The sequence below is a fragment of the Phoenix dactylifera genome, chromosome 2 (assembly GCF_009389715.1).
Source record: "Phoenix dactylifera cultivar Barhee BC4 chromosome 2, palm_55x_up_171113_PBpolish2nd_filt_p, whole genome shotgun sequence".
NCBI lineage: Eukaryota > Viridiplantae > Streptophyta > Magnoliopsida > Arecales > Arecaceae > Phoenix > Phoenix dactylifera.
The window spans coordinates 27987423-28012799 of NC_052393.1; the positions used below are offsets into that span (position 1 = coordinate 27987423).

The 25377-nt window shown below is 35.5% G+C and overlaps 1 protein-coding gene across 2 annotated transcripts in view; it reads left to right on the forward strand.

Moving 5' to 3' along the window:
• Positions 1 to 261: 261 nt before the first annotated feature.
• Positions 262 to 25377, forward strand: part of LOC103706878 (protein GRIP) — a 32044-nt gene continuing 6928 nt past the window's right edge. The window contains exons 1-15 of one of the 2 annotated variants that reach the window (XM_008791142.4): positions 262 to 452; positions 1317 to 1849; positions 2896 to 3011; positions 5213 to 5382; positions 7328 to 7421; positions 10926 to 11012; positions 11119 to 11199; positions 12581 to 12706; positions 14554 to 14662; positions 14745 to 14824; positions 18581 to 18709; positions 18814 to 18914; positions 22538 to 22671; positions 22808 to 22905; positions 22977 to 23096. In XM_008791142.4, coding sequence (XP_008789364.2) covers positions 1339 to 1849; positions 2896 to 3011; positions 5213 to 5382; positions 7328 to 7421; positions 10926 to 11012; positions 11119 to 11199; positions 12581 to 12706; positions 14554 to 14662; positions 14745 to 14824; positions 18581 to 18709; positions 18814 to 18914; positions 22538 to 22671; positions 22808 to 22905; positions 22977 to 23096 — 1956 coding nt within the window. In that variant the 5' untranslated portion in view covers positions 262 to 452; positions 1317 to 1338. Of the gene's footprint in view, positions 453 to 1316; positions 1850 to 2881; positions 3012 to 5212; positions 5383 to 7327; positions 7422 to 10925; positions 11013 to 11118; positions 11200 to 12580; positions 12707 to 14553; positions 14663 to 14744; positions 14825 to 18580; positions 18710 to 18813; positions 18915 to 22537; positions 22672 to 22807; positions 22906 to 22976; positions 23097 to 25377 lie in introns of those variants that run through there. The other variant, XM_008791143.4, reaches the window with a different exon arrangement.

Sequence of the window (25377 nt, forward strand, 5' to 3'; positions counted from 1 at the left end):
TCATATTTATATATCTTATATTTTATTTTTTAATTTTATGTTTCATGTCTATTATTTATTTTCTAAATTTTCTTTTTTGTTTAGATACAAACTAATAAGTATTAATTATTTTCTTTATTTTTTTCCTGAAACGTTTATTACACTTATATGGTTGCTACTCATTTATTTATTTATTTATCTCCGGTTGAGAGATGAAGCCGTTACGTTACCGTCTCCGCATCAAGATCTCAGAATATTCTTTTAAAAGGCTAAAATATCCCTAGTTATTTTCCTAAGTCGCACCTCTCTGCCACCTCGGAGGTCCATCCCCGATCCGAAACTCCAAATTTTTCCCGTCTACCGACCACCGAAGGAGAAGAAGAAGAAGCGAAGAAAAATAGTTAAAACCCTCTTTTCTTCCTTTCTTTCTCCCTCCGAGCTCTCATACCTCGGATCGCGTCGTTCTTGATCAGGTCAGGATTCCCTTTCGACCCGATTCAGATCTTTCCAACCTGATTTTTTTTTTTAAATTGCAAGATCTGGGCATTGGATCCGAGGTATTTTGATATTAGGAGTACTATTCATCGGCAGACTAATCTTGTTAGGAAGAATCGGTAATGTTGGGATGAATTTTCTTATAGTGGGAGGGATCCAGTCTTGGTTGTTGGGGACTCGATTCCGTAACGGTAGTTCTTGTTTGATATTCGCTGGCATGACAAGTAATGAGGGTTTTAGGGAGGGATAATAGATAAAAGGGTGAAAGATTGAGTCATACATTTGTAGAATTTTCCAAGAATATTAATAGATTGCGAAATTTCAGATCTTGAGACAAGGGTTTGATGCATTGTAAGTTAATTCGGGCGTTAACAATCAGCATGTATGGTAGTGTAAAGTCTTTACTCAGATCCCAATAGTGAGCCGATCTTCTGAATAAAAGAAGGAAGGGGGAGGAAGTTTTTGAAATTTTATGTCTAGTTCTTGGATGTAACTAGAGCTGGATAGATGAAATTAAGCTACATTTCGTCGATCACTTGACTAGCGTGATGAAGGAAGTGGATTGGAGTTTACTTGTATGTTCTGGAGTATGTGTTGATTTCTTGAATTTCGGGGTAGAATTTGTTGCAGAAATAGCTGGTTTTGATTATTTGTTTAATTACTCGTGAAACAGCCAATGATGGTAACGCATAGTTGCAAAAGCTTCATTATTTGTTTGACTATTTTATAATAACTGGAATATGAAATCACATTCTATTTTTAGTTTAGATTGTTATGCCTTGCTGCATCAGTGCTTAAGCTGCTTGTGTCAGTGGTAAGCTTTCATTTTTGCCTTTGTATAGGCTCAAATCAATATAATTTACAATGGCTACTGGGGAGAACACAGCCATCTCCAGTAATGAAGAGAGGATTGGTGAAAAAGTGGAAGGTCTGGAGGATGCTGCTGCAAAAATAGATGGTTCATCAGAGCAGTTTGGTGATGTATCCAACAAGATAGATGGTTCTGCTGCAAATTTCAATGTGGAAAATGGTATTCATGAAGATAATGCTAGCCCTGATGAAACCCATGACCAACTCACACAAATGGTTATTGAGCTCAGATTACAGAATGAGTACTTGAAGGCTCATTTTGGAGACCTCAAGTCAGAGATTCTTAGGTCAAACGATGCTTGTAAGCAAAACAGTGAAAATGGTGAAGATAAAGAGGCTTCTGAACAAGTGAACCGCCTACATGAACAGATAAAGTGTTTGAATAAGGAAATTCAAGAGCACAAAGAAACCCAAAAGGCAGCAGATAATGCTCTGGAGCATCTCAGGATGTCATATTCTGAGGCTGATGGAAAGGTTCAAGAGCTTACTGCAAAGCTTGTTGAAGGTTAGTTGTTTTTTCTTAATAACAAATTCACAAACTGCTTATCTTGATCTGTATTGCTTTCTTCATTTACTTCTGATTCAATTGCTTGTTTGACATCTTAAAATTAACAATCCATTATTCGAATGTTTACTCATCTTTTGTTGCAATGCTAGTAATATTAAATAGGAAAAAGTTAAATCTTGTATGCAGCACAATTTGATGTTTGACATTTCGTTAACTTGGGTCTCTTCAGGCCTTCGGTGGTATGATGCTTTCTCTCTCTAGTCTTGTCTTTCTCTTAAGATTTGTGTTCTTACAACCTACTTTCTCAAAATGGGTCCTTGCTGTTTTTTAAGTATTATTTTTCGTGCAAACTTACATGATAGCAATTTCGTTTTGTATCTAGCATGAACCTGGTTGATGATATGACTATTTTGGCCTATTCTCATTATCATTACAACAAATAATAGCAAAGCTACATGCAGAAATTTCTGAAAAGCTCTACGGTCCTCTCTTTGACAACTTTGATATGTAAATGTAGAAAGCTCTAGGCTATTGGCTGCAGCGCTCAATTTGGGATGTGCCAAATAAAAATTTCTAGACAGCATCCATAGATTAACCTAACTTGAAACCGTGACATTCTTCACAAACCCTTCTCGAGCTGTCTCTAATCCTCGGGCTGCATCACAGAATCAGAGGAAATGATGAAATTGAAAAGAGATAGACTTTTGGAAGACAACTATTAATTTTTATTTGTCTCGCTACAAGATGAGATTATAAGAAAAAAGTCCTGCTATTAATGTCTATAAGATCCCACAGTGCAGAGAATCCTTTAGTGGTGGAAATGTCCTTAAATGGTCAACTGTTGAGCCTTATGATAGCCAATCTTAAATCCGAGTCAATAATTATAAGATGTTTCCATAAGATCTGCTTTGTCATGGTTTTATAATTAAAAAATATAATCAGTTTGTTTATCTTTGTGAGAGCATTTGTATGGCATGGTGTATCACTTTTTTTCTTAAACTCCCTTTGAAATCTTAAACCATTATTTAGTTTCATTTTTGTAGCTCAAAAGAAGATGGAACAGGAAATAAAAGAGCGTGATGATAAGTATGTTGAACTGGACTCCAAGTTTGGAAGGCTTCACAAACGTGCAAAACAACGTATACAAGAGTTGCAGAAGGTGAACAGTTTAAACAGATTCTTATTTGTTTTTTAGTTTTAGCGTTTGTTCTTTTCTCCTCTTTTATCTTGCGTACATTTAAATGCTCTTGCATCCACATGGGAATCTGTAGGCATCTATGGGGTCACCAAGAGTTGTTTTGAATGACATTACAAAGTGTACCATTAGTGCTGATTTTTGAAGTGAGAATAATGTAGAATAACCTTTAATCTGAACTACAATAATTTGTGTGCTGAAATTTTGGTCCATATTTTAAAAACGAAACATAGATCTGAAATAAGTTCATATCATACATAAAATTTCTTTGGGGTCAAATCCTTGACTTATAATGGTTAGTCTCTGACTAATTCTAAAAGAATTAGTTAAGAGATACTAATTTTACAAGAATTACTTAAGAGATAAGAAGATGAAGAATACATAGAAAAATTTGTACAGTTCAATCTTTGTCTAAATAATGAAGTAATAACACTAAAATGTTCCCCTTGGAGAGTCCTAACTCCAGTATTTTATCTCCTAGTGAGAGGGATCTTCTTGAAAATTCTTGTAAAAAATAAACATACAAGAAAGTCATAATTCTTGGAGAAGGTCATGATTCTCCTCTAGGTGTCTTATGGCCGAGAAAGGGAAAAGAATTAAATTCTGCACATTGTAGTGGCTGATACCTTAGAAATAGGGGAAGAATCATTCATATATTGTTCCTTTCCTTTCTCTTGATCTAGGTTATATTTCTCTTCTATTTATGTGTCCCTTTGTTATGGAAGCCAACTACTGTAAATAACTCATTGCTTAAAGTTTATTATAAAAGCTTTAGGACGTGTAATAGTGGTTACCTATGAAGAACACATTTTTGCCTTAATATGCATTTGTTGGTCCTATTAGAAGCTCATGTTATTGGTAGTACTAAAAATAATGAGCAACACTAAAAATAATGAGTAACACTGATGCTAATCTTCAGTTCTATGTAAATAAACCTTTCTTTGTTATGTAAATAATGAGTCACCATAAGCTTTTGTATGGAAAATAAATTCATAAATTAAAGTACAACTGCTTTTGTTGCAAAATTTTATGCGTATTTTTGTTTAGACATCTTTTGTTAAACATGAATTTTTTGTTTTAGAATTTTCCATCTATATTATTTATGACCTTTAATATTTTTCAAATTTTTGACTCTTGGCCTGATTATGTTTGGACCTTGCCAATGAGAGTTATATGTTGGCACTTTGAATGTTCCAAAACTTACACTATTCTGGCCCATTCCATAGTGTATAAATGCGGTACTTGGGCCCACTTCATAGGATATAAATATGGCATTCTAGCCCACTCTCCAGGGTATAAATCTTGTTCTCTGGCCTTGCCATAGGATATAAATGTGGTCGTAGTTTCATAGGTTGTTGACTTGAAATATGAACTCTTAATTTGTTCTTAAGAATATAAATATTTGAGCATACTTCTCATTATTTGATCTTTTCTTTCTTTATGCATCTTAAGAATTAGTGGCTGATAGGGCACCATTGTATGAGTGTGACAAGATGAAAGAACATAATAGTTAATGTGGCTTAGAAGTTAGAACTAGTTTTTATTTTTTAGTATAGTTTTCATAGCTATTTTGCAGCTTTCCTTCTTCGATTATATTGAACATTTGGAGAGTCGTTGAAGTTAGATTCTTGTGAACAAATTTCTTGTATTTCTTGTTAATTTTTGGACTTGTTAATTATTGAATTTGAAAATTTAGGTGCTCTGATTTTATCCACTGTCTATGTTGGATTTATTATACTATTATGTTTATATTGATTTAATTACGGATTGGATGCCTTGCATGCTTGTAGGGCAATGCCATATGAGTATGAGGCGGTTGCCATGTCTCTGTTTTTTGATTTTGGGTCAGGGGTGTGACAAGTAGATCAATACTTCCTCTAATAATGAGTTTGTTGCTGCATGGTCCTCCCTTTATCTTTTGAGTGTAATTAACCAAACAAAGAACACTTCACCATCCAAATGGACCCGTTTATATATTCTAAATTTTCATTGTCCTTCATGATTAGTTTTAAATTTTTAATTATTAGATATGCATATACAAGCCATCTCGATCTTTCGAGGAATGTATACTCTACCTTCTTGTTGTTGCTTTTTATAATTGTAATTTCCTCAAATTCAGGACAGCGCCCTGATTTGATGTTTTGTTTTTAATTTATTTTTTTCAGGAAAAAGATGACCTAGAAGCTCGCTTCAACGATGTTAATATTAAGGCTGAGCAAGCTTCATCTCAGCAAGCATTGGCACAACAAGAATTGGAACGCACTCGCCAACAAGCCAATGAAGCATTGCGATCAATGGATGCTGAAAGGCAACAATTACGGACAGCAAACAATAAGTAATCCCTCTCATGTAATTGTAGTTCAAACAAAAATAAGTGTACCATCTGTAGTGTTTCTGATAAAGAAAGTAACTTTTGAAAATCATGGTATGCAACATTTTGGTTACTTTCAAGTTTCAAGATAGGCTGGACAGAAACACTGCATAACTAAAAAAAATAAAACAAAAACTTAAATAAGGTTATCCTAGGAAAGCTTAGAAGTTGGAGGGAAGCAAATACTTATAACATGTCATCAGAAAATGATAATCTTTGCTAATCAGTTTCAACCAAACTCTTAAATAACATTTGAGGTTGTACCCTTGACACCAAGGAATATGAGCAACATAATAGACAATATTCATTATGTATAACATAATTGACCCTATTTATTAAAAATCAATCTACTGACTACCTTCAACATCTTCCGTAAGTTTAGATGAACCATGTTGAAGATTGAGATGTTGCAAGTGGGATAATATGAAAATGAATCAACACTCAGTGTCCTTGTATAATAGATGATGATACCATATGCCAAAAGTAGTATATGCCAATTTATGAAAAATATGTACCAATTTATGAAAAAGAATATCCTAGGCCCTTTTAGTATTAAATACCACTTTGGAGCATGAGGTGCTGCCTGTTATGTTTCATGCTATTGCTAGTCTCCTTTCTATTTACAATGATTTTGATATCTGTTCTAGGCTCGTCGTTGGTTTATAATATCCAACTATATCTAAAATGAACTTATTTGTGATTTAATACACGAGAGTTCATATTCAGTGGCTTGGAGAATATGTTTGGCTGGAAGAAGCTTGACTGATAATGGACGATGGACAAGATGCCCTGCTCCAGGCTGTCCCTTGGCTTCAAGGGGTTCTTCTCAGCCTTTTGGGTTTGTGATAGTCAGAAGATTCCACCATGGAGAACTTACGCAATGCACAGGGTTTGAACTCAAATTTACATGTTGAGCTAGTTGTGCCTCCTCTAAGTGATCTGGTATTCTGGACAAGTGAGATTTATCTAAGTTCCATTTTGAGATCCACTTTCGATAGAAATATCCATATCCATAGCTAAGTTGAATTGAACTGATATTGATACCATATATTAGTAGTATGGTCCTGGTAAATAAACTCATTAAAGATGCAGATTTTATTCAAAGTCAGATATTACTTTGGAACAATTTGAACTTTTTGTGTGATGATCCATGAAAAGTTTTCCTATAACCGTGGTGGTTTACTTATTTACCAAGATGTTGCATATATATAATTTAACAGTGGCACAAAACTTGTTGAAGGAAGCACTACATTGAATATAGGTACTTCTAGTAACTGAACTTACTCTGACTAGCATGCCCTTGCTAGAGTGAGAACTTGCCTAGAAGATATCAGAAAGGTTCTGGAATACTGATTGCAGCCTCACTAGATTGATGAGGTTCAAGCTGATTGTGGTAAGATTAAATAGCATAGTAATAGGGAAGCCAAGAAACCAGATGATTTGATGGCTAGGAGCCATAGGTTAAACGAACTTATCCTTTCTGTTTCTTGCCCTCAAATTTTCTATTATTTCATGATGTCTCTCAAACTGTCTAAAGTTGGCCATACTTATTTTAGCTGTTCCATTAGTTTAAGGGAATTTCATGTTACAAGAATTTCATTGTGTTTACTTATTTTGTTCCTTTCAGGCAGTGAACTGCTATGGATCATTTTGATGGACATATATGAGCTGATATTTAGCAGAAGACATGTTGCTATTTTAGCATTACTTCACTTCATATTATATTTTCAACTTAAAAATGGTATCTTGCGACATATATAATTTGCATCCTAGCGACAAAATATGTTGGCGGTAACCAACGCTGTGTTTATGCAAGTCCCTATCCCCTTTTTCTATAGTTACAGCTTCTGTTTAGAGCCTCTAGATTATAAGATGCTTTTACACATCTATTGATATAAGTAATTTGCAGACATCGTGATAACATTGAGGAACTGCGTCTTACATTGGAAGCCAAGGAGAATGCCCTTGAAGGCTTACAGCAGTCCTTGCTTGAGAAGGAGCAGGTACTTTATGCTGTTAATATCTTCATTAAAACATATGATTCCTATCATAATGCTTTTGCTGCAACAATATTGATGCATCACTAACATAGCGTCTCATTTGTTGCAACAACATTGAATTATGTGGAATCCCGTTCTTTGAGCCACTAATATAGCCAAGAATTGAAGTGTATTATGTGCTGATAGTGTGCAGGTATGGCATTGGCATGGAAATACTGTGCCATGTTTTGTCATTTCGTGATAGGGCTTGACACATATCGCCACAATAGCATGCTTTAGTGCTAGCACATAATCAGTATTGTATTTTACCACATGCCATGAGGCACTAGCCTAGTGCATATTGTTGGCATTGTGCTTTGCTGGTCAGCACGTAAATCAGTTGTTACAACATGACGCACTATTAGTTTGCTTATCATCATGTCACCAAATTTTAGCTGTTAATGTAATTCATCTAAAACCCTGTCAGTGCTACCACACTGGGTTATGGATAAGATTGGCGATTGACTGCATTTTGGGGCACACTTGAGACCTCAATCTCTTCCATATTAGGCCACTTGGTTGGTATCGATTGGTACCTAGCAAGGTAGGGATCAAAACTATTTGGTAATGATTGATTCTAACCTGGAAACATAGAAAAAGCACCTTGTTGTTGGCATTCAAAATGGGAGAGGAGGAAGGGAGAAAAAGAGGAATCTGAGTTTTAATATTGTGGACAATACACCCTGCATCTTGACATTTGGGATGGTGGAGGTCCTATCCCATCTCTGTCCATTTCCTGACTTGTCTTGTTCCAACACTCGAGATGGTGCCCCATCCATCACCCTATTGTCCCACTAATATTTAAAACATTGAAGAAAATAAAAAAAGAACAATTAAAAAAATAAAACAAAAGGAAAAAAATCAAAACCAATCTTGATTTATGACCTAAAAAAACATGAAAAAAGCCTAAATAACAATTTAAAACATTAAAACAAAGGGGAGACAAAAACAGATCACTACATATTTTACTCGGATCACCACGTGCTTTACCATCATTCATGTCCTACTCCAATTACTTCTCTATTAGCGAAAGTGAGATAACGGCTGAAATATTCCTTTCCAATTCCAAAATTGTCACTTTCATTTCCATCTCCTTCTCGGGTATGTATTCTTCCCAATCTTCACCTCTTTGAACCTCTCAGCATTGCTATCTTTATTAAATTCTTTTACTCATCTCCATGGGCATGATACTTCTCACCAAGGTCCACCATACTATATCGAACCAGACGGTATGGGATGTACCGTACATACCAGTTCGATATCGGTACGTGATACTGGGGGTGTACTGACATTCCGTATGCCGAACCGGCGTTTGCACTAGGCATACCAACATAGTAACAAGGTGGCACCGTTATGGGGTTCGGTACCGAGATGGTGTACCTTGTTTCTCACCATCAATCTATTTTTTGAATACATCAAAAATCTGGCAAAGAGATTGAGTACAATGATGCAAAAAAAGAGGAAGATGGCTTCTACTCTTCATGTCACTTTTTGATGGTTGTCATTGTGCGGAAGAGGTGATAGCTATAGCTACCCTACTAGCATGGCTTTTTCATCCTTCTAGATTTTGGTCTGTTTTGGTGGGTTAGCATGCAAAAGGGTTAGATGTTGCTTTACTGAGTATGTGTTTTATGTCCATGTCTGCCTTTAGATTTAAGGCTTTGACTTGTTTGTTAGGTGGGTTGGGTCTGGGTTGACTATCATGGTTAGATACTCCTGTCTTAGCATACCACGAATTTGACCATTTGCCACCCATATTTAAGCAAGTTCTCACCAAGAAATGCCATGAATAATCATCTACGTCATAACGCATGAAACCCTGGGTTTAAAACTATGACTCACATATCTTCAATTAAAATAAGAAGGCAAAAATGAAAAAAAAAACAACAACTAACTTATCAACTATAATGATATTCGTGTATATGAACTATTTTACATATATTACAATCAATATAAATGTCCTAATGTAGGTCTACTTATGGAAGTATTCACTTCATGGCAGATTTTTAACTCAAAGTAACATATAGTTTATCCATAATCAGATACAACAAAGCCCCCATTTGGCATTGCTGTAGGTAGTAGAGCTTTTGTCTGTAAATTTTTGGTAGTAGAGCTTTTAATAAAAAGACTTTTACTGTTTAGTAAGTATATTTTTGAAATGCTGTGAAACTTTAACATCTATTTAGTAACCGAACTGAGAAAGTACTTTTAGTATCAAAAAATTTATAAATTATTTATTTTGATATTTTAATCTAAATAATTTTTTTATATTTAATAAAAAATATGATAATATTTATAGTATTATCAAACTATTAATGATATTATAGTTATTATATAAAAACATGACCTTGTTATTTCAATGTATAGTATTCAAATGATATTATATTATAATATAATAATATTGTATTATTTATGATTATAATATAATAATATAATATTATTATATTATGTTATATTATATTATTTATATGGTACTATCATAAATGTTTGACTTTGTTCACCTAGTTACAAAATGGCAATAAAATTGTTGATATATTCACAATCATAATAGCGACATAAATATTCACCAATATTTCTCAATATCTGTTACAAGCATAATTATCCTAAACAACAAGTCCACGACTCATAAGACGATTCGCAATATGATCACGCAAAACATCCATCTCATTGTTATTTAATGTTTGACTTTGATTTGTGCTTCATTTTCCCTATGATTGATCAATCTCTTAACAATTAGAAGGGGGTAGATCCTCCTCACCATCATAAGATTAAACTCAAATCCTTGATTGCATGATTATGGCAATAAAAAGACGCCAACTTAAATGATTATGGCAATAAAGAGTTTTCAATTAATTTTTTAAAAAATTCTGTTGTTGGGATTTGAACCTGGATCTCCTGGTTGAGCTTTTGCCTAAAAAACAGCTTCTCAATGCATCTCAAGTAGAGCTTTTACCTAGAAGCTGCAAATTGGAGCTTTTCTTTAGTAGACCTTTATTAGCTTTTGGAGGAGGCAGAAAGCTGTTTCAAAATTTTTACCAAACACTTCAAAATCATCCGAAAAAGCTTTTGGCCTTCCAAGAAGTGCTTTTCATCTTCAAAAGAAGTACCAAATAGGCTTATTTCTCTTATTAAGTTGGGTTTATATAAACTCTTAAACTATGTCACCTTTTTTCCATCAATTGGAATTCTGTAGTAATTGGTACTGTGCAAGAGGAGCTCGCAGAAAATGCTTAGTTTGTTTTGACATATGTCAAACTGAATAAATATATAGATCTGTGTGTGTTTCTCACATTCTTTAACATTCACTTGTTGCAATGCCATAGATTAATTTTTACAGTAACATTAACAATTACAATACAGCGAACTTTTTAAGTCTTATTATTTTTGTTTTTTTATTTTAGTTTTGCAGTCAAAATATGAACTGATTTTTGAGATAATCCTAGTATTACTAATAAAAATTTCTGATAGATGTTAGAGCAAATTCGGGGTTCATTGCAAGCTGCAGAAGAGAAGAGGCAAGCATCAATAGCAGAGCTTTCTACTAAGCACCAAAAGGTAAAAGATGTTGGTTTAGGTGCCGTTCGGTCTAGTATGCCAGTTAAAAGAGTTTAATTTACACATTTTGGCCATATATCTTTCATATTTACTTCTTCATCTGCAGCAACTAGAAAGCTTGGAAACACAACTTGCTGATGCTCAATCAGAGAGAAGCAAAGCAGCTGAAACAATCTCATCTCTCCAGGTACTACATAGTATGTACCAGGCGGTTTTGCTTTATGTGTTTTAGAAGAGAGTGAATTACACTCCCTGAAGTGCTGACTCATAGGTCTTCTGGTCAAGGTCATTTCAGAACCTTGAAGTTGTGCAGTCTGACCGCAATTCTTTATTGATGTAGTTATTTTAATGTGACTGAGACTAGTGATACATGTGGATTGCACTTGCACAGGCCCAGATCCACCCTGCACCAGACCACATTGGCTCTATCTGTATCTGTGATCTGTTCATATTGAACCGATTTGAGTTCCAAACAAGACGAACCTCCAAACAGATTAAGTCTAAAAAAGGATCTGATCGGACTCCACCTGATCCCTTATGAGATGACGAAAGTTACTTAGAAAATGGGTATCTAGCAACAAAGTTTTGGTTGGACACATACTCAAAAATATTTAAATCAACTAGTCCCACTCCATGTATACATCTAGATGTTGGTTTTTGAGAAACTGTTCATTTTGTGACCACATGGTCAACAGCTTAGAAGCTCTGAAAGTATCTATTCGGTAGTTTACAAACTTGTTAAAATTTGGTTCGTTGATTTTAAGATGTATAGATCACGAACCATGATGCAGAGTCCCATTGTATATAGCATCCACTGGATGTTCCGACTATCAAGATTGTAAGTTTGGAGCCCATTATCCTCTCCTCTCTCCCCTTCAAAATCACACACCTACAAGTTTTCGTGCATATGTAAATCATTGTGCTTTATTTTTATCCACAAATATCACACCAACTTGAAGATTTTATACTGAAGCCACTCATAACTTTAATTGGCATGGTATGTGTTGAAGTTTCAGTATGCTACACTCCATAGGATCATGATGCATGTGGCAGTATTATTACATCCTACTTATTATTGAGAAAGGGATGAACACATTTAAGGGCTTTCAGATGATCACCCTAATAATTTAAGAAACTAATTATCGAGTTCGTGTTTTCAATAACTTTTTGAAATTGATTATTTCCTTGGCATTTTTAACTTCAATATTTAGTTATGGTCAAGCTGGATTCGAGAATTTTTCAGTTCTTTTATGGGAACAAGTAGTTCGTCTTCAACTGCAGAAACAATATGATGAATCGAATAAAGCAATAATTAGTTTGTTAACCTGTGTACTTGTATCTGAACTTTGTGATGTAATTTTATTGAAAATACGGAGGTCACTTGCTCTTGGTCATTGTGAATGCTGGCCTTCCTTGGCTTTCCTTGGATTGCTTTGGCTTTCCTTATGCTTTGTTTAATGTTTTCTGCAAATGGGCTTTCTGAAGGACAGTTATTTAAGACATAAGTACCTTGATAAATGCTGGGAACAAACTGTGGCTCATATTTGATTGTTTTTATTTTTCTGCAGATGCTACTAGCTGAGAAAGATTCAAAAATTGCAGAGATGGATGCAGCTTCAACTGGGGAAGCTGTAAGACTTGGAGCTGCACTGGAGGAAGTGAGAGGAGAACTTAACCATCTTAAAGACCAACATGTATGAGGGAGAAATATATTCATTTAGTCATTTATATTTTTGGTTAGTTAGGGATAAACTACTGGTAACATATTGAGAAAATTCTATCATTTTTTAAGAGAGCCTTAAATTGGGAGAAGGGAAGAGAATGATAAGATTAATGGCAGTGGATTGGCATGGGTGGAAATGAACTTAAGATGACTTGTAATGAGAAGCTCATATATGTGGGAGTTGGGGGGCACAGTCGCTAGGTTATAATCTGGTAGAAATCATAAACATACCAACAGCTGACATTAAAGACATTATTCATCACCTTAGTATACATTAATCTTTGAGCTTCTGACTTTTACACTCCATGAGTAGCTATTAAAGAACTGTTGATATCCAAGGTTGGTATTTCATGATAAAATATCCAATGTTCTTGTACGCCGACAGAAATCTAAATATATTTGCAGCAAACTTTTTGATCTGCCATATTCTTCCTGATTTACAATTCCTATGATGTTAGCAGGCATTGTTTCCTGGCCACTTGATGTGATTGTCCAGAAGAGTTGGACATGCAAACCTTTAAAAAAAATCCAGAAATGGAAGATGTCCATATTCTGTTGATTTGTTGATAATATCATCACCAATTTAATTTCCAATCATCCTGACCGTCAGAAAACCTCCAGCCTTGCCTATCTCTACTGAATTTTTTTCTCAATTCTCATTGGCATGTAGGCACTTGACTTATGTTGCTTTTTTGGTTTTATTGAAAATCTTCATCTATCTCTACATGTTCTATATATAAACAATGTAATAGGGTTGTGATAATATAATAATTATTTTAGATCATGGTTCTTAGGCATGTTTCATTATTTTGGTTTGTAATATGAAAAGTTAGTATTTGGGGGCACTTAGATGTGATATTCTTCTATTATATTATTAAAAATTGTACATTTTTTTGACGATGTCAAATAACTATAACATGTAAGCTAATATATGCCATGGTGCTCTCCCCTTTTCTTCACTAGTAGACTTGGGGCAAAATCCATTGTCATAGATTGACAGTATGTTATTTACAAAAGGTTCATATGCTAATGATTTGTGACTCTTTTTTACTTCATTTTCTTCTGTGGATCTTGCCAATTATAGTGCAAATCTTTGATGTGAATAGTAAAAGAGTTTGACATGTACCAAGAATGATGAAAAGTTTGACAAGTGCTGATGTAGATAAAGCACTATGTTTTAGTTTGTCTATTGGCATTTATCTTGATATAGATAAAGGCATAAAGCACTTTCCTTCCTCCCACGTTCAAATCTGCATCTTCACCCACTGTTAAGTAGGCTAATAATTAAATTGCAATATTGATTAGAAAATGACTGTCCTTTTTGGATGTTTGAGCTTTGCATACATCAGGTGCATACCATTATTATTTTATGACATTTATGATGCTATAACATTCCACCTAATTCAGCTTTACATGCCTGTTGATGAACATTTATCTGGGAGATTTGCAACTTTTGTTTTGTAAAAATAATTAGATGGTATAAAAGGTGACTGACATAAAGCGGAGATAAAAGTATGTAAAAAATAACCAATAAACACAATGTAAAATCCAATAATGAGCCATTCAGCAGTATCACTATATTTTTACCGATAAATGCATGTTTCTCTCTCTTTTCTAAGATTTCTAGATGATTGCAGTTGTCTAGAGCTCCAACACGTAATCGATGCCCATATGCAAATTTTCTCTCTGCAGGCTCATGTTTTCATATGTGATTGTTATATCTGTTCTGAGTGACAATCCTTAACTGTATATCTTATTGCTTAGCCTCGTGTCATTTACATTCTCTTTCTCTGCTTTTCTTTTCTCTTTTTTTTTCAGGAAAAAGAGCGACAGAGTTGGGAAGTAGCATGCCAAACGCTTAGAACTAAGCTAGAGGCATCTGAGAGTGCCTGCCTACGATCTGAAATTGAATCAGCTAAAATGAGAAGTATATTTTTTAAATTATATGTATTTCTGTAATTATTTAGTTTAAGGATAAAGAGATAACACAACTCTTGTTGACTTTACAGGTCAATTGGAATTAGAGTTATCTATGCAGAATCAATTACTGAATACAAGAGATGCTGAACTTATGGCTGCCAAAGATGAGGTACATCAACTCTATTAGCAAGTGAATTACATAAATATTGAATCTAATGCCCTCTTAGATAGCATTTAATGTCAAGGCTCAAAAGCTAGAATTTGCTTTCAGACTCCACCAGGGCATTGGTTCTGGTAGTATCAGCAGTTTTTCCTGGGTAGTTAATATCCAAAAGGAAAAAAAAATCCAAAAAAACAAAGGGTAAATTACAAGAAAATTCTTGGAAGATGCCACTTCCATCGAATCTTCTGTTTCGTAGGTAGTATCGGCAGTTTTTCTGGGTAGTTAATATCTAAAAGGAAAAAAAATCCAAAAAAACAAAGAGTAAATTACAAGAAAATTTGTGGAAGATGCCACTTCCATAAAATCTTCTGTTTCGTAGGTTAATTTTTGCTTTTGTTCGCTATATAGTTGAGTGGATGATTTTTCCCTGGAGAAAAGTATCAGATGGATCCCTTCTGGACATCGTTAGGAACTTAGGATGGATACATGATATTTGAAAGTGAGACCCACATGAATTGTTCTGTCCACTTTTACGCTCCAGAGTTATCACCCAGTTGAATCAAATCACACGATATCTCTTCCATGGGCCCCATAGATCGTGATGCTATGGAACTTGTATCAACACATGACCTATAGATCGTATGATATCTCTTCCATGGATCAGCATGACCCATAAATAATATTTGAAAGTGGGGCCCACATGAATTGTTTCATCCATTTTTACCCTCGCCTATTATCACCTAACTAGATCATATAATATTTCTTCTGTGTCCCCCATAGATGGATAATGCTGTTGGACGTGGATCAACACAACTCATCCTTCGGTTCTACCACCATGCCTTCGGCACAAGCCTTGTACCGCCTCGTACAGAGACATACCATCTCGTACCGAGGTGTACCAACCTGTACCAAGGCGTACCAAGATATATCGACCTGTACCAATGCGTATCAAGGTATACCGATCTGTACCAAGCCGTAATAAGGTATATCGAGGTACGTACTGGCCCGTACCGAAGTGTACCAACCTGTATTGAGGCGTACCGAGATAAAAAATTGAGAAAAATAGTTAGAAAGCTATTTCAGTACAGAGGCGTATTGTACTAAACCAATAAGGAACCGATACGGTGTCTAGTGTCGAGATTGTAGTCCTTACGGCAGATAGATCAGGATAGGGATAGATAGCCAGAGGCAAGCTTATTTGCATGTGCTATCATTCAAGTAAATGAGATATTTACTTAAGTCACTATATGTAAAGAAGAAAGGACTCCCTATTTGAATTCACAAAAAATACTTAAAAATTCCAATTCTCTAACAATAACAGTTGATTTCTCAGTTTTAGTTCAAACTACAGATTTTTAGCCTCGGGTCAAAAATTCAACTTTAAATGCTAGGCTATTTCTTAAATCTTAGATTTCATAAATCTATTTTATGCCAAAATGTTGTTAAAATCCAATAATCCGGTAAAAATGTCATATAGATTAGTCTCCAAGACATATAACTTCTTTCAGCATTATGGCAATCACATTCATGACACTACTTAGCAAACACCCTCTTCAAGAATTATATATTTTCTTTTAAAGAAAAATCTAAAACAAATCTACGTAAAAGAGTGTGTTGCACGAAATTCACACCAAACTAATGGATTTCATGTAGGTAAGCAAATTCTACTGTGTTTTGTTAGCTTCCATAGATCCAAGTAAGGAAATAAAAGGTGTTCAGTTTAAGCAAATTACCTATTTTGGCTTCTTGCTGAACCCAGCAAGAGATTTGTCTTAAATGCATTTAAATCCAGTCAAATAATGGAATGCTCACTCTGAAACATGAAAACCTGGCCTCTGAATGTGAAATTAGAAAAAGGGGGCTTACAAATGGTTGACGATGTGTGAACACACATGCAGCCCTGCCTAAGAATGAGCTGCTGTTGGCTTGCTTGTGACGGCTGGTTGCAGCTGAAACCTATTAAAGCTGCCAAAATTGAGTTTCACAGATTAATTTTAGCTCAGTTCTAGTGGCAAAAACATTAAATTTGAATCTTGATTTACTTTTCACAAGTAGAATAGGTGGATGCTCAGCTGGGGAATATTGGAGTGAGGTCAGGATCAAACCTAGATTTCGTCTATCAAGACAAGAGGCTTTACCAACTCGGTTGGTTGGCATCTTCTTGTTTCACATATCTTTAATTAGTATCCATTATTTAGTTTTTTATGCTGGATTTTATTTTTGATTGATCACTTATATGTTATGTAAGTCCTTGATGTTGTGTAAAACTCACTTCATAGTCTTTTTACTCATGAAATAAGTTGTTTATAACATATGATAAACTCATTGTACTGTGTTATGCTGATGTATTGGAAACTCTACGTTCATAAGGTTAATTTTTGGTAGCAAATATTATAATCATCTGTGTTATTGAAACTTCCTTGCAGCACATTTACTATAGCTCTTGCATGACCTCTGAAATGTTTGTCTATACATGCCTAGTGTTTTTTGTGTTGAATGTTCTCAGCTAAGGTCCATGGTGTTGCATATTGTGCGAGTATTTGTTACTTTGAAAGTAATAGACTGTGTTCTGCTGAATATTAGCACAGAATTACATAGAAGGTACTTAAATCATTTGAAAGATTTACTAGAGGTACATAAGGACTCGATTTGATGACCTATTTTTTTCTAATTGAAATGTTTTTCTATAGCCTTAGAACAAAGAATATAATTGTTTCTAAACATATGTATCACATAATTGGTTCATTTAAAAACTGTGAATCCTGTACATCATTTTTTTATGCTCGGATTATTCTGTGTTTATACCCATGACTTAAATTCCTTGACATGATTAAGGTACCAGAATCAACAATTATGGACACCATTATGGGTCAATATTTTTTGAAAGTTTCTTCAACATCCAGTTACTTGAAGAGGTCTAGTTGAAAAATGAAAAGATTCCCATAATTCTATGTACCAAATTTCAGTGAATTCCATACCTGTTTACATTCTTTCACTACCTTTAGCTGACTAAATCACAAGGACATTTATATGAAGCATAAGGTCAAGGAAATTGAGTTACTGGGTTTCATCAAAGTTATGCCTCATGTAAGCTGGCTAGAAGGAATATCATAAAAGCAACAAGCCTATCCACCACAATTACTTCACATGACATGCATAACATCTAGCAAATTCTCATGGACCATACTAATTGTTTTAGTAAGGTCTTATGAAAAAACTCTTGATATTGATGTTCCTAGTCTCCCGATTGAGTTGGCTGTCTGGATTTCCTTTAATTGATTAGTTCATTCTTCTAGCCCTTCTGAGTTCTAATAGATGAGAAGGCTTGTGTTTTAGTTTGTCTGCCTTCTTATATCATCTAGAATAAGTCATGTTTCCCTACAAAGTATCTACCTTTGATAGCAGCATATAATATGCTGAGATTGTACAAAATGTTATTCAATGAGTGGAAATGAATGGTTTCAGAATTTTTAACTCCTAGTCTAGATTCAGTTTTTTTTAGTTCATCTTTTAATCTTGTAGTCTCAAATTTATATTTTGAGTCCTAGATTGAGTGAGCAGGTGAAACTAATTTTAAGAACAATTCTCCATAAAGATTTCAAACTTTTATTTGTCAAAGGCCTCCATTGTATGACAGATCAATGCACATCTTTTTGGAGCCATAATAGGTGTTATTTAACATTATATACTAGGAAAATGCTCTTCAAATTATATACTATTCATTTGTTGGATGGTGGTTTCACTTGCTATTTTTTTTTGCAGATCGACCGTTTAGAAAGTGAATTTTCTGCATACAAGGTCCGCGCACACGCACTTTTGCAAAAGAAGGATGCTGAGCTTTCTGCAGCTAAGAACTCAGAATTAATCAAAGCTCAGGAGGAAGCAATCAGAGTATGCAAATTTCTTCATTATTACAGCCTAATGATAACCTTAAATGCATTTGGAAGAAATTTTTGTTTCCATGTTACGCTTATTGTGCCCTTTGTTTACTTTAGGAAGCCGAAAGAGAAGTAGTTATGGCATTAGTAGAAAGGGACAAAGCTATCCACGATCTTCAAGATGCTTTGGTCAACCATGATAAAGAAATTTCTGCAAGGTAAATAGGTTTCCATGTACGACCACTACTTTTAAAACTGTCTCCTTGGCCAAGTAGGTGCCAACCCCAATGTTTTTGCATCTTATTAGTATTGAATAGTCATGTTGCACTTCTTATTGACTTGCTACATCTTTTTTGATATGTATTATATCATTTTATTTTTTTCTTATAACTATAATTTTACATAAGGTTTGTCGTACTAGTCGGCACCGTACTGTACTGGTACTGAACTAGTACGTTATGTCATACCGAATCGACACTCGGTATGCCTAGTGTATCATACTAAATTGCATACCGATACTGTAATAGGATGGTACCAATCCGAGATCTAATACCGAGACGACGAACCTTGATTTTGTATTTCTCATCATATTCATTACTCATTAGATCTCTAATTTATCATTTTTGGGCTGACCTTGGGTGCAGGTGCTAGGTGGCTACTATTTGCTGCCTATGTTATTCTAAAATGTTCTATATGACAAACAGACATATCTAGACGATTAACTAGCGATGTCAGAATTGTTCGATTCCGCTTGGTTTTGAGTAGTTTGACTCAGTTCGAAGGTTGAATCGACCTAATATTACATTTAAAGCCTCCTACCCTGATTCATTTGAGTCGTGCTTGCCATGCGCGAGCCTCTTGCTCATGATCTTTTGCAAGGTCAAGATCCTTGTCGCCAAGGTTTTCGACTTTTCAGTATCATCGCTACCAATGTGAACAATGAGCCGATAGTGGGTTCCCTCTCTGCTTGTCCCTCCCTCTCTCCCTGTCCATCTCTCTCTCTCTCTCTCTCTCTCAGCCTCCCTCCCTCTCTCCGTCTCTCTCTCTCTCTCTCCCCCCTTGCCCTCTCTCCCCCCTAGCTCTAGTATGCCACAGGCCAGTACGGTATTGCTGATATCGTACCAAACTAGTAGTCGGCTGGTACAACCTCTGATACTGGTTCGGTAGACCTTAATAATAGTATTATTAGTGGATTTGGTGTTATGTGAGTGAGGGAACACTGATATGAAACAATATGCAAGTCCTATTTCCATAATGGGGAAAACATTGTGTTCATTGAGCCACATCATGTATGGGTAAGGATATTGCAAAGTAACTCTATATTCAAACAAAGAATATGCAATTTGTTCAGAGATAAACTTGTAATCGTTATTGTTTATTTGTTCTAGGGGGGCTATGTGAGAACCCATGTGGGCATGTGTTTAGCTCCACATCTATTATGTGCTTGGGAGATCTTAGGTACATATACATGGCTGATGAAATAAATAATAATTCTCTAGCTAGCCTTTTTAGAGTAAGGTCTTGGGCTGTTACAAATGGTATTTGAGCGGACTTGGCTAACAGCCATGCAAACAAAAAGACAATGCAACACAAATCCTTTTGAGGCTAACTATAGGCCGATCCTGGTATTTGCAATTGGATTTAATTGAACCTTGAGCTTAGAGAGGATGCTAGGACTTTAATGGGGGATTATGTGAGAACCCATACAGGTGTGTGTTTAATCCCACTTCTATTTAGCAATGGATTGATCTTGGGCACTTATACCGGTCCAAGAAACCCAAATGATAGTCTTCTGGCGTGCCATTTTGAGTGAGGTCCTAGGTTGTTACAAGATGAATACTTGCAATAATTTAAAATAAAAAGGTCAGCAAATTGGATCATGTTTCTTTTCTTCTGGAAAGGCAACATAATTCTGAGATTCACAAAAAATGGGGTGTGTGTGTGGGGGGGTAGCAGTCCAAAGATAATGCCAAACCATTATTCAAGAAAACAAGATCAGTATGGTTGGAGCATTTTGCATTGTGGCTGTGCTTTCTAGGGACCAAGACAATAGGTATAATGTGTTGGCACTTGGCATGCACAGGAACAAATAGGTGGATACTAAATCAGTTCTTTAAAACATTATCCTTGACAAGATGGTGGTATGTTTCTTCTCCAAGTTATGTCAAATATAGTCATTTACAAGATGTTGTTTTGATCTCTTAAACTGAGATTTTTGGGCTGATGTAATATCATATTATCTGATTGTCTGGTTTGATAGCAGTTTTCAGAAGGTTTATGGGCTGTCACATCAATTTCATTGGAAAAATCAGTCCCATGTTGAAGGAGAATATGGAGTAAATTGTACAAGGAATTGTGATAGCAAGGCATGAGAGACCATGTGTACAAGGATAACCATTTAGAACCTTAAGTGATATATTAGGTGGTTTTAACTTGGCCTAGAAGTGAGGGATTCAAAATCTTGTATACATGGGATAATCCACAGAAGGGAGGGATTCTGAAATGGAAGAGGATCGATTAATTCTGCGGAACATTTGTTTGTTTCTAACTTTTAACTTGACTTCCACATGTGGTCTAAAGGCTTCTCTCTGAGAAGACGAAGGTTAATCACATTGATTAATCTTGTTAGAGAAGCTCTGTGATGTAGAACATTGAACAATTACTCTGTCAAAGCTGAAATGCCAAAATAGTAGAATTGACAGAGAAGGACCATAAGTTAAGTTATAAGAGAAGTAATCTCATGATATTTCTATTTCTTACCAATGAAGGTGGCAGCTTGCCAGAAACTAAGTTTAGATGAAGGCCTTATTGCTGAGTTGTGATCACCCATTATTTTGGGTCTTAGGTATGGTCTTTTCCTGCTTACCATGACCATTATGCTAAATTTTAAGTCCCCATCAGTTTGACCCATGACTTTGTTTCCATGTGAAGTGTGTTATGGAAGTCAACTCTCAGAATATGATCTCATAGACAAATCATGGTGAGCAGTCTAGGAGACTTATGTCCATCTATGTCTATAATTGTAACAATAGCCTTGCTATTGGAGTCCAAGTATACTCATTTTTTGAATGGCACAAACAATTGATTGGATTCTCTCCCATGTGAAGGCCAGAGAACAATTTAGTATCTTTGTGCTCCTTGTCATCTGACTAATCTTGATGAGAATCTTTGTTTCTAATTCATATAGCTTCTTTCTTGTGTTAAGTAAATTTTTTCTGCCTCTCTGGCTATGTTGCTCATCGACCCAGTAATATCAGGCAATGCTTCTTCGCTGTCATGATGCCCAATATTCTTTTGTTCTATCTCAAGTCTGGAATAAAAAGTGTTACAAGCAAAATGAATTTTTGTAAATCTAGAAGGCAAGAAAAATTTGTTCAGTGTCAAGATTTGGGGATTTTATGCCATGGGGAAACACCCTTATACCACACCTTGCTTTTCCTTGAGAAGAAAGAGTTAGAATGCAAATATAGGAGATAACCCATTAGTAATAATCAAGCTCTGAATATATTATTGTATCAAATAATGATTTGGTACTCAAATAACATATTTTTGTTGTAATTGCAGTTGATGACTTGTGGACAGTTTGAGGATTTGTCCTAACATTTCCACCTTCAGATATCATTTCATTTGGCAAATCTTAACATATTTATCAGCTAAACATAGTATTCTGCTAGCCGAAAACCTTGATATTCTGGGACCAATTTTCTATTATTCTTTGAAATTTGTTTGAACTTTTCAGAACAGCAGGTTGTCCAGTTAAACCTTTTAATAGATTGCAAATGTTTTGCAGACTTTTAACAGCAGGTAGATAGAATCATCTTCAATTGAATTTTGATTTCAGGGATGCAGCTATTAATGATGCTGAGGAACGGATAAGAAACGTAACTATGAAACTTGATGCTGCTGCCTCTCAATACCTGTCTGAAAAAGAAACTTGGCAAAAAAACTTGGAGAGTATAGAGGAACATTGGAGATGTAAACTCTCTCAAGCCTGCACAAGCACATGCACAAATATATGCATGCGTGCCACACACACAGAGAAGCACAAACACATAGCGCTGTCTAGTTAATATGGTTAATAATATATAAGTAAGAGGTATACACTTTGCAGTGAAATATCATACATTGGAGGCTCAAAATATTAACTGTATTGGAGATGATGTGCAGAAGGAGTTGGAAGATCTTAAACTACAATATGAAAAGCTCAAGGTATCTTGGACTTGCAATTAGATGTTTGGTTTGATCTATCTTGTTTAGTTTCTGACTTTGTCAAATTCTAGGAAGAGCATTATACATTTCGTGATATTGCTGATAGAGCAATTGAAGAGAAAGAAAAGGAGATGACCAGACTTATTGAGGATAATAAGAATCTTCATCACTCTTTGGAATTGAGGCCATCTGTAAGTGCATTGACACCATACTTCTGTAATGCCTTTTTTGTGTGTTATTTTCTTTCTATATTTGAATAGATTCGAGCATTTATATTTGTTGTCTGAATTATAATCATTGCCATTTGCTTTTTACTGTTAATAAAAACATGTACATGAATCTTCTGTACTTTAGGATTTTTGCTGAAAACCCATTCTGAAAGTTTAACCTTGTAAAATAAAATCCTCAAGCAACTTGACCATTTGGGCTGAGCGAGGAAACTGCAATTAATATTCTTAAACAGGGTCCTGAAGTTTGCAGGAAACGACCAATTGCCCTTAAGCTTTTCATGCTTTTCCCTTGTAATTGTCAACTCAGACTCGTTATTCAGCATAAGATGGATGGGTATTAGCATCCCATATCATCCATTCCACTTTTAGTTAGTTGCTACTACAGTCCTACTTGAGAGAAGTTGAATCTTTTTGAAGTTTCTTTCGGGTTTTTTTTTTGTGCATGCCAAATAATCTGATTGGTTAGGGGTTAAAGAAACCATAGTATGTCAATCAAAGTTTGTATCTCAGTATTGGATCACATACTGATGCCATACTAGCATAGTATCGGTATGGTACGGTACATAGTTTTTTTGGCATACCGAGTGTCGGTACGCCATACATATCGGAGTACCGGTACGGTACGGTACGCTCCACACTGTCTGGTTCGGGCTGGTACAACGTACCTTTTAATGTCAATTAATCTTGAAAAAAAATAAATAATGAAATGAATTTGAAGGTAAATGCAAGATTACTTGTACGAGGTAGAACTAATATAAAGAAATCTTGTCTTATTCACATCGGCTGTGCCTTCTGAACAACTCTTCATTTTTTTGGGGATGTTTAATTTTAATTTGTCATCTTTCATTTGTCATGGGCCAAGATGAGAGTCAAAATGAGTTTTCACCCTTAGTTGGCATCATTTCTACCTAAAAAATTGACATAGTATTACGAAAAAAATGGGGTTTATTTCATAGTTCAACCCTTTCTTACAACGCGTTCTCATCCTACTGCCATCTATCCACTTTTTTGGTTGCCTAGAACCAATATTAGAACAATGTTGGTGTATTGTCATCAGTACAACTATGTTTTCCTGTACTCGACCGTATCGCTTGGTACGAGGCACACCATAGTGTACTAGGGGGGTATGCAGACTCAGTATGCCTCTCGAGTCAAGTGTTGGTACTGGGGTATGTATCCTACCAAACACTTGGTATAGGGTGTATTGGTTGGGTGCTAGTATGGGGTCCAATACCAAGATTTCAAACCTTGAGTACAACAAATTATATAAAACCAGTTAGACCTAACATTGCAAGTATGATGCACGGTCATGGATACATGATACAAATATGGCACAATATGGATGCTTCAATTGGCATGTCTTGAAATGCCAGATATAATATGTTTTGGATATAACATTTAATGTATTTGTTTTCTACATATATATGCGAAAAAATATTTGTAAAGAAGAGTGGGTTGTTAGAGTTGAGGAACCATGTAGTTGTTTTGTCCCACATCTTGTATGCATTGGGGAGGTCTTGGACAAGTAGGGCCAAGGACCTCAATTGATAACCTTCTAGCTAGCCATTTTTGGATAAGGTCCTGGATTGCATGGTATATAGCTAGGGGATACTATAACAAAGATCCTTTTAGGGCTGACTTGAGATGATCTTGGTGTTTGTGATGGACCTTTCTTTAGCGAGATGTCAAGGCTTAAATGGGGGGAGTGTGTGAAGACCCATCTTGGTGTGTGTTTTGTTCGACAAATGGTGTGAACTGAGGTCTTAGGTTCTTAAGCAGGGCCAAGGACCTTGATTAATAACCTTCTACCTAGCCCTTTTTGCTGAAGTCCTGTATCGCTGTAATGTAAGCCTATGACCCATGTGGCTATGGAACAATATAGCGCAGGCTTTTTAGGTCTGACCACAAGCTAGCTATGGTGTAGAGCTAATCATGGGCCAGGCCTCAGGCCATTTAAATATATTCACTTTTAGTCAGGCTTTGGACAGGGCCTATTTAAAATTTGACATTTTCTATGCTCAAGCCTGGCCCATGATGAGCTTTAGTATGGTGTTTGTGATTGGTTCCTTTCCTGGCGAGGATGTCATAGATGAGGGGAGTGTATGAAGATCCAAACAGGCTTGTGCTTAGTCCGACATCAAGTTTGCGTTGGGGAGATTTTGAGTACTTAAGCAAGGCCAAGGATCCTAGTTAATAGCCTTCTAGCTAGCCCTTTGGGGTGACATCTTGAGTTACAAAAATT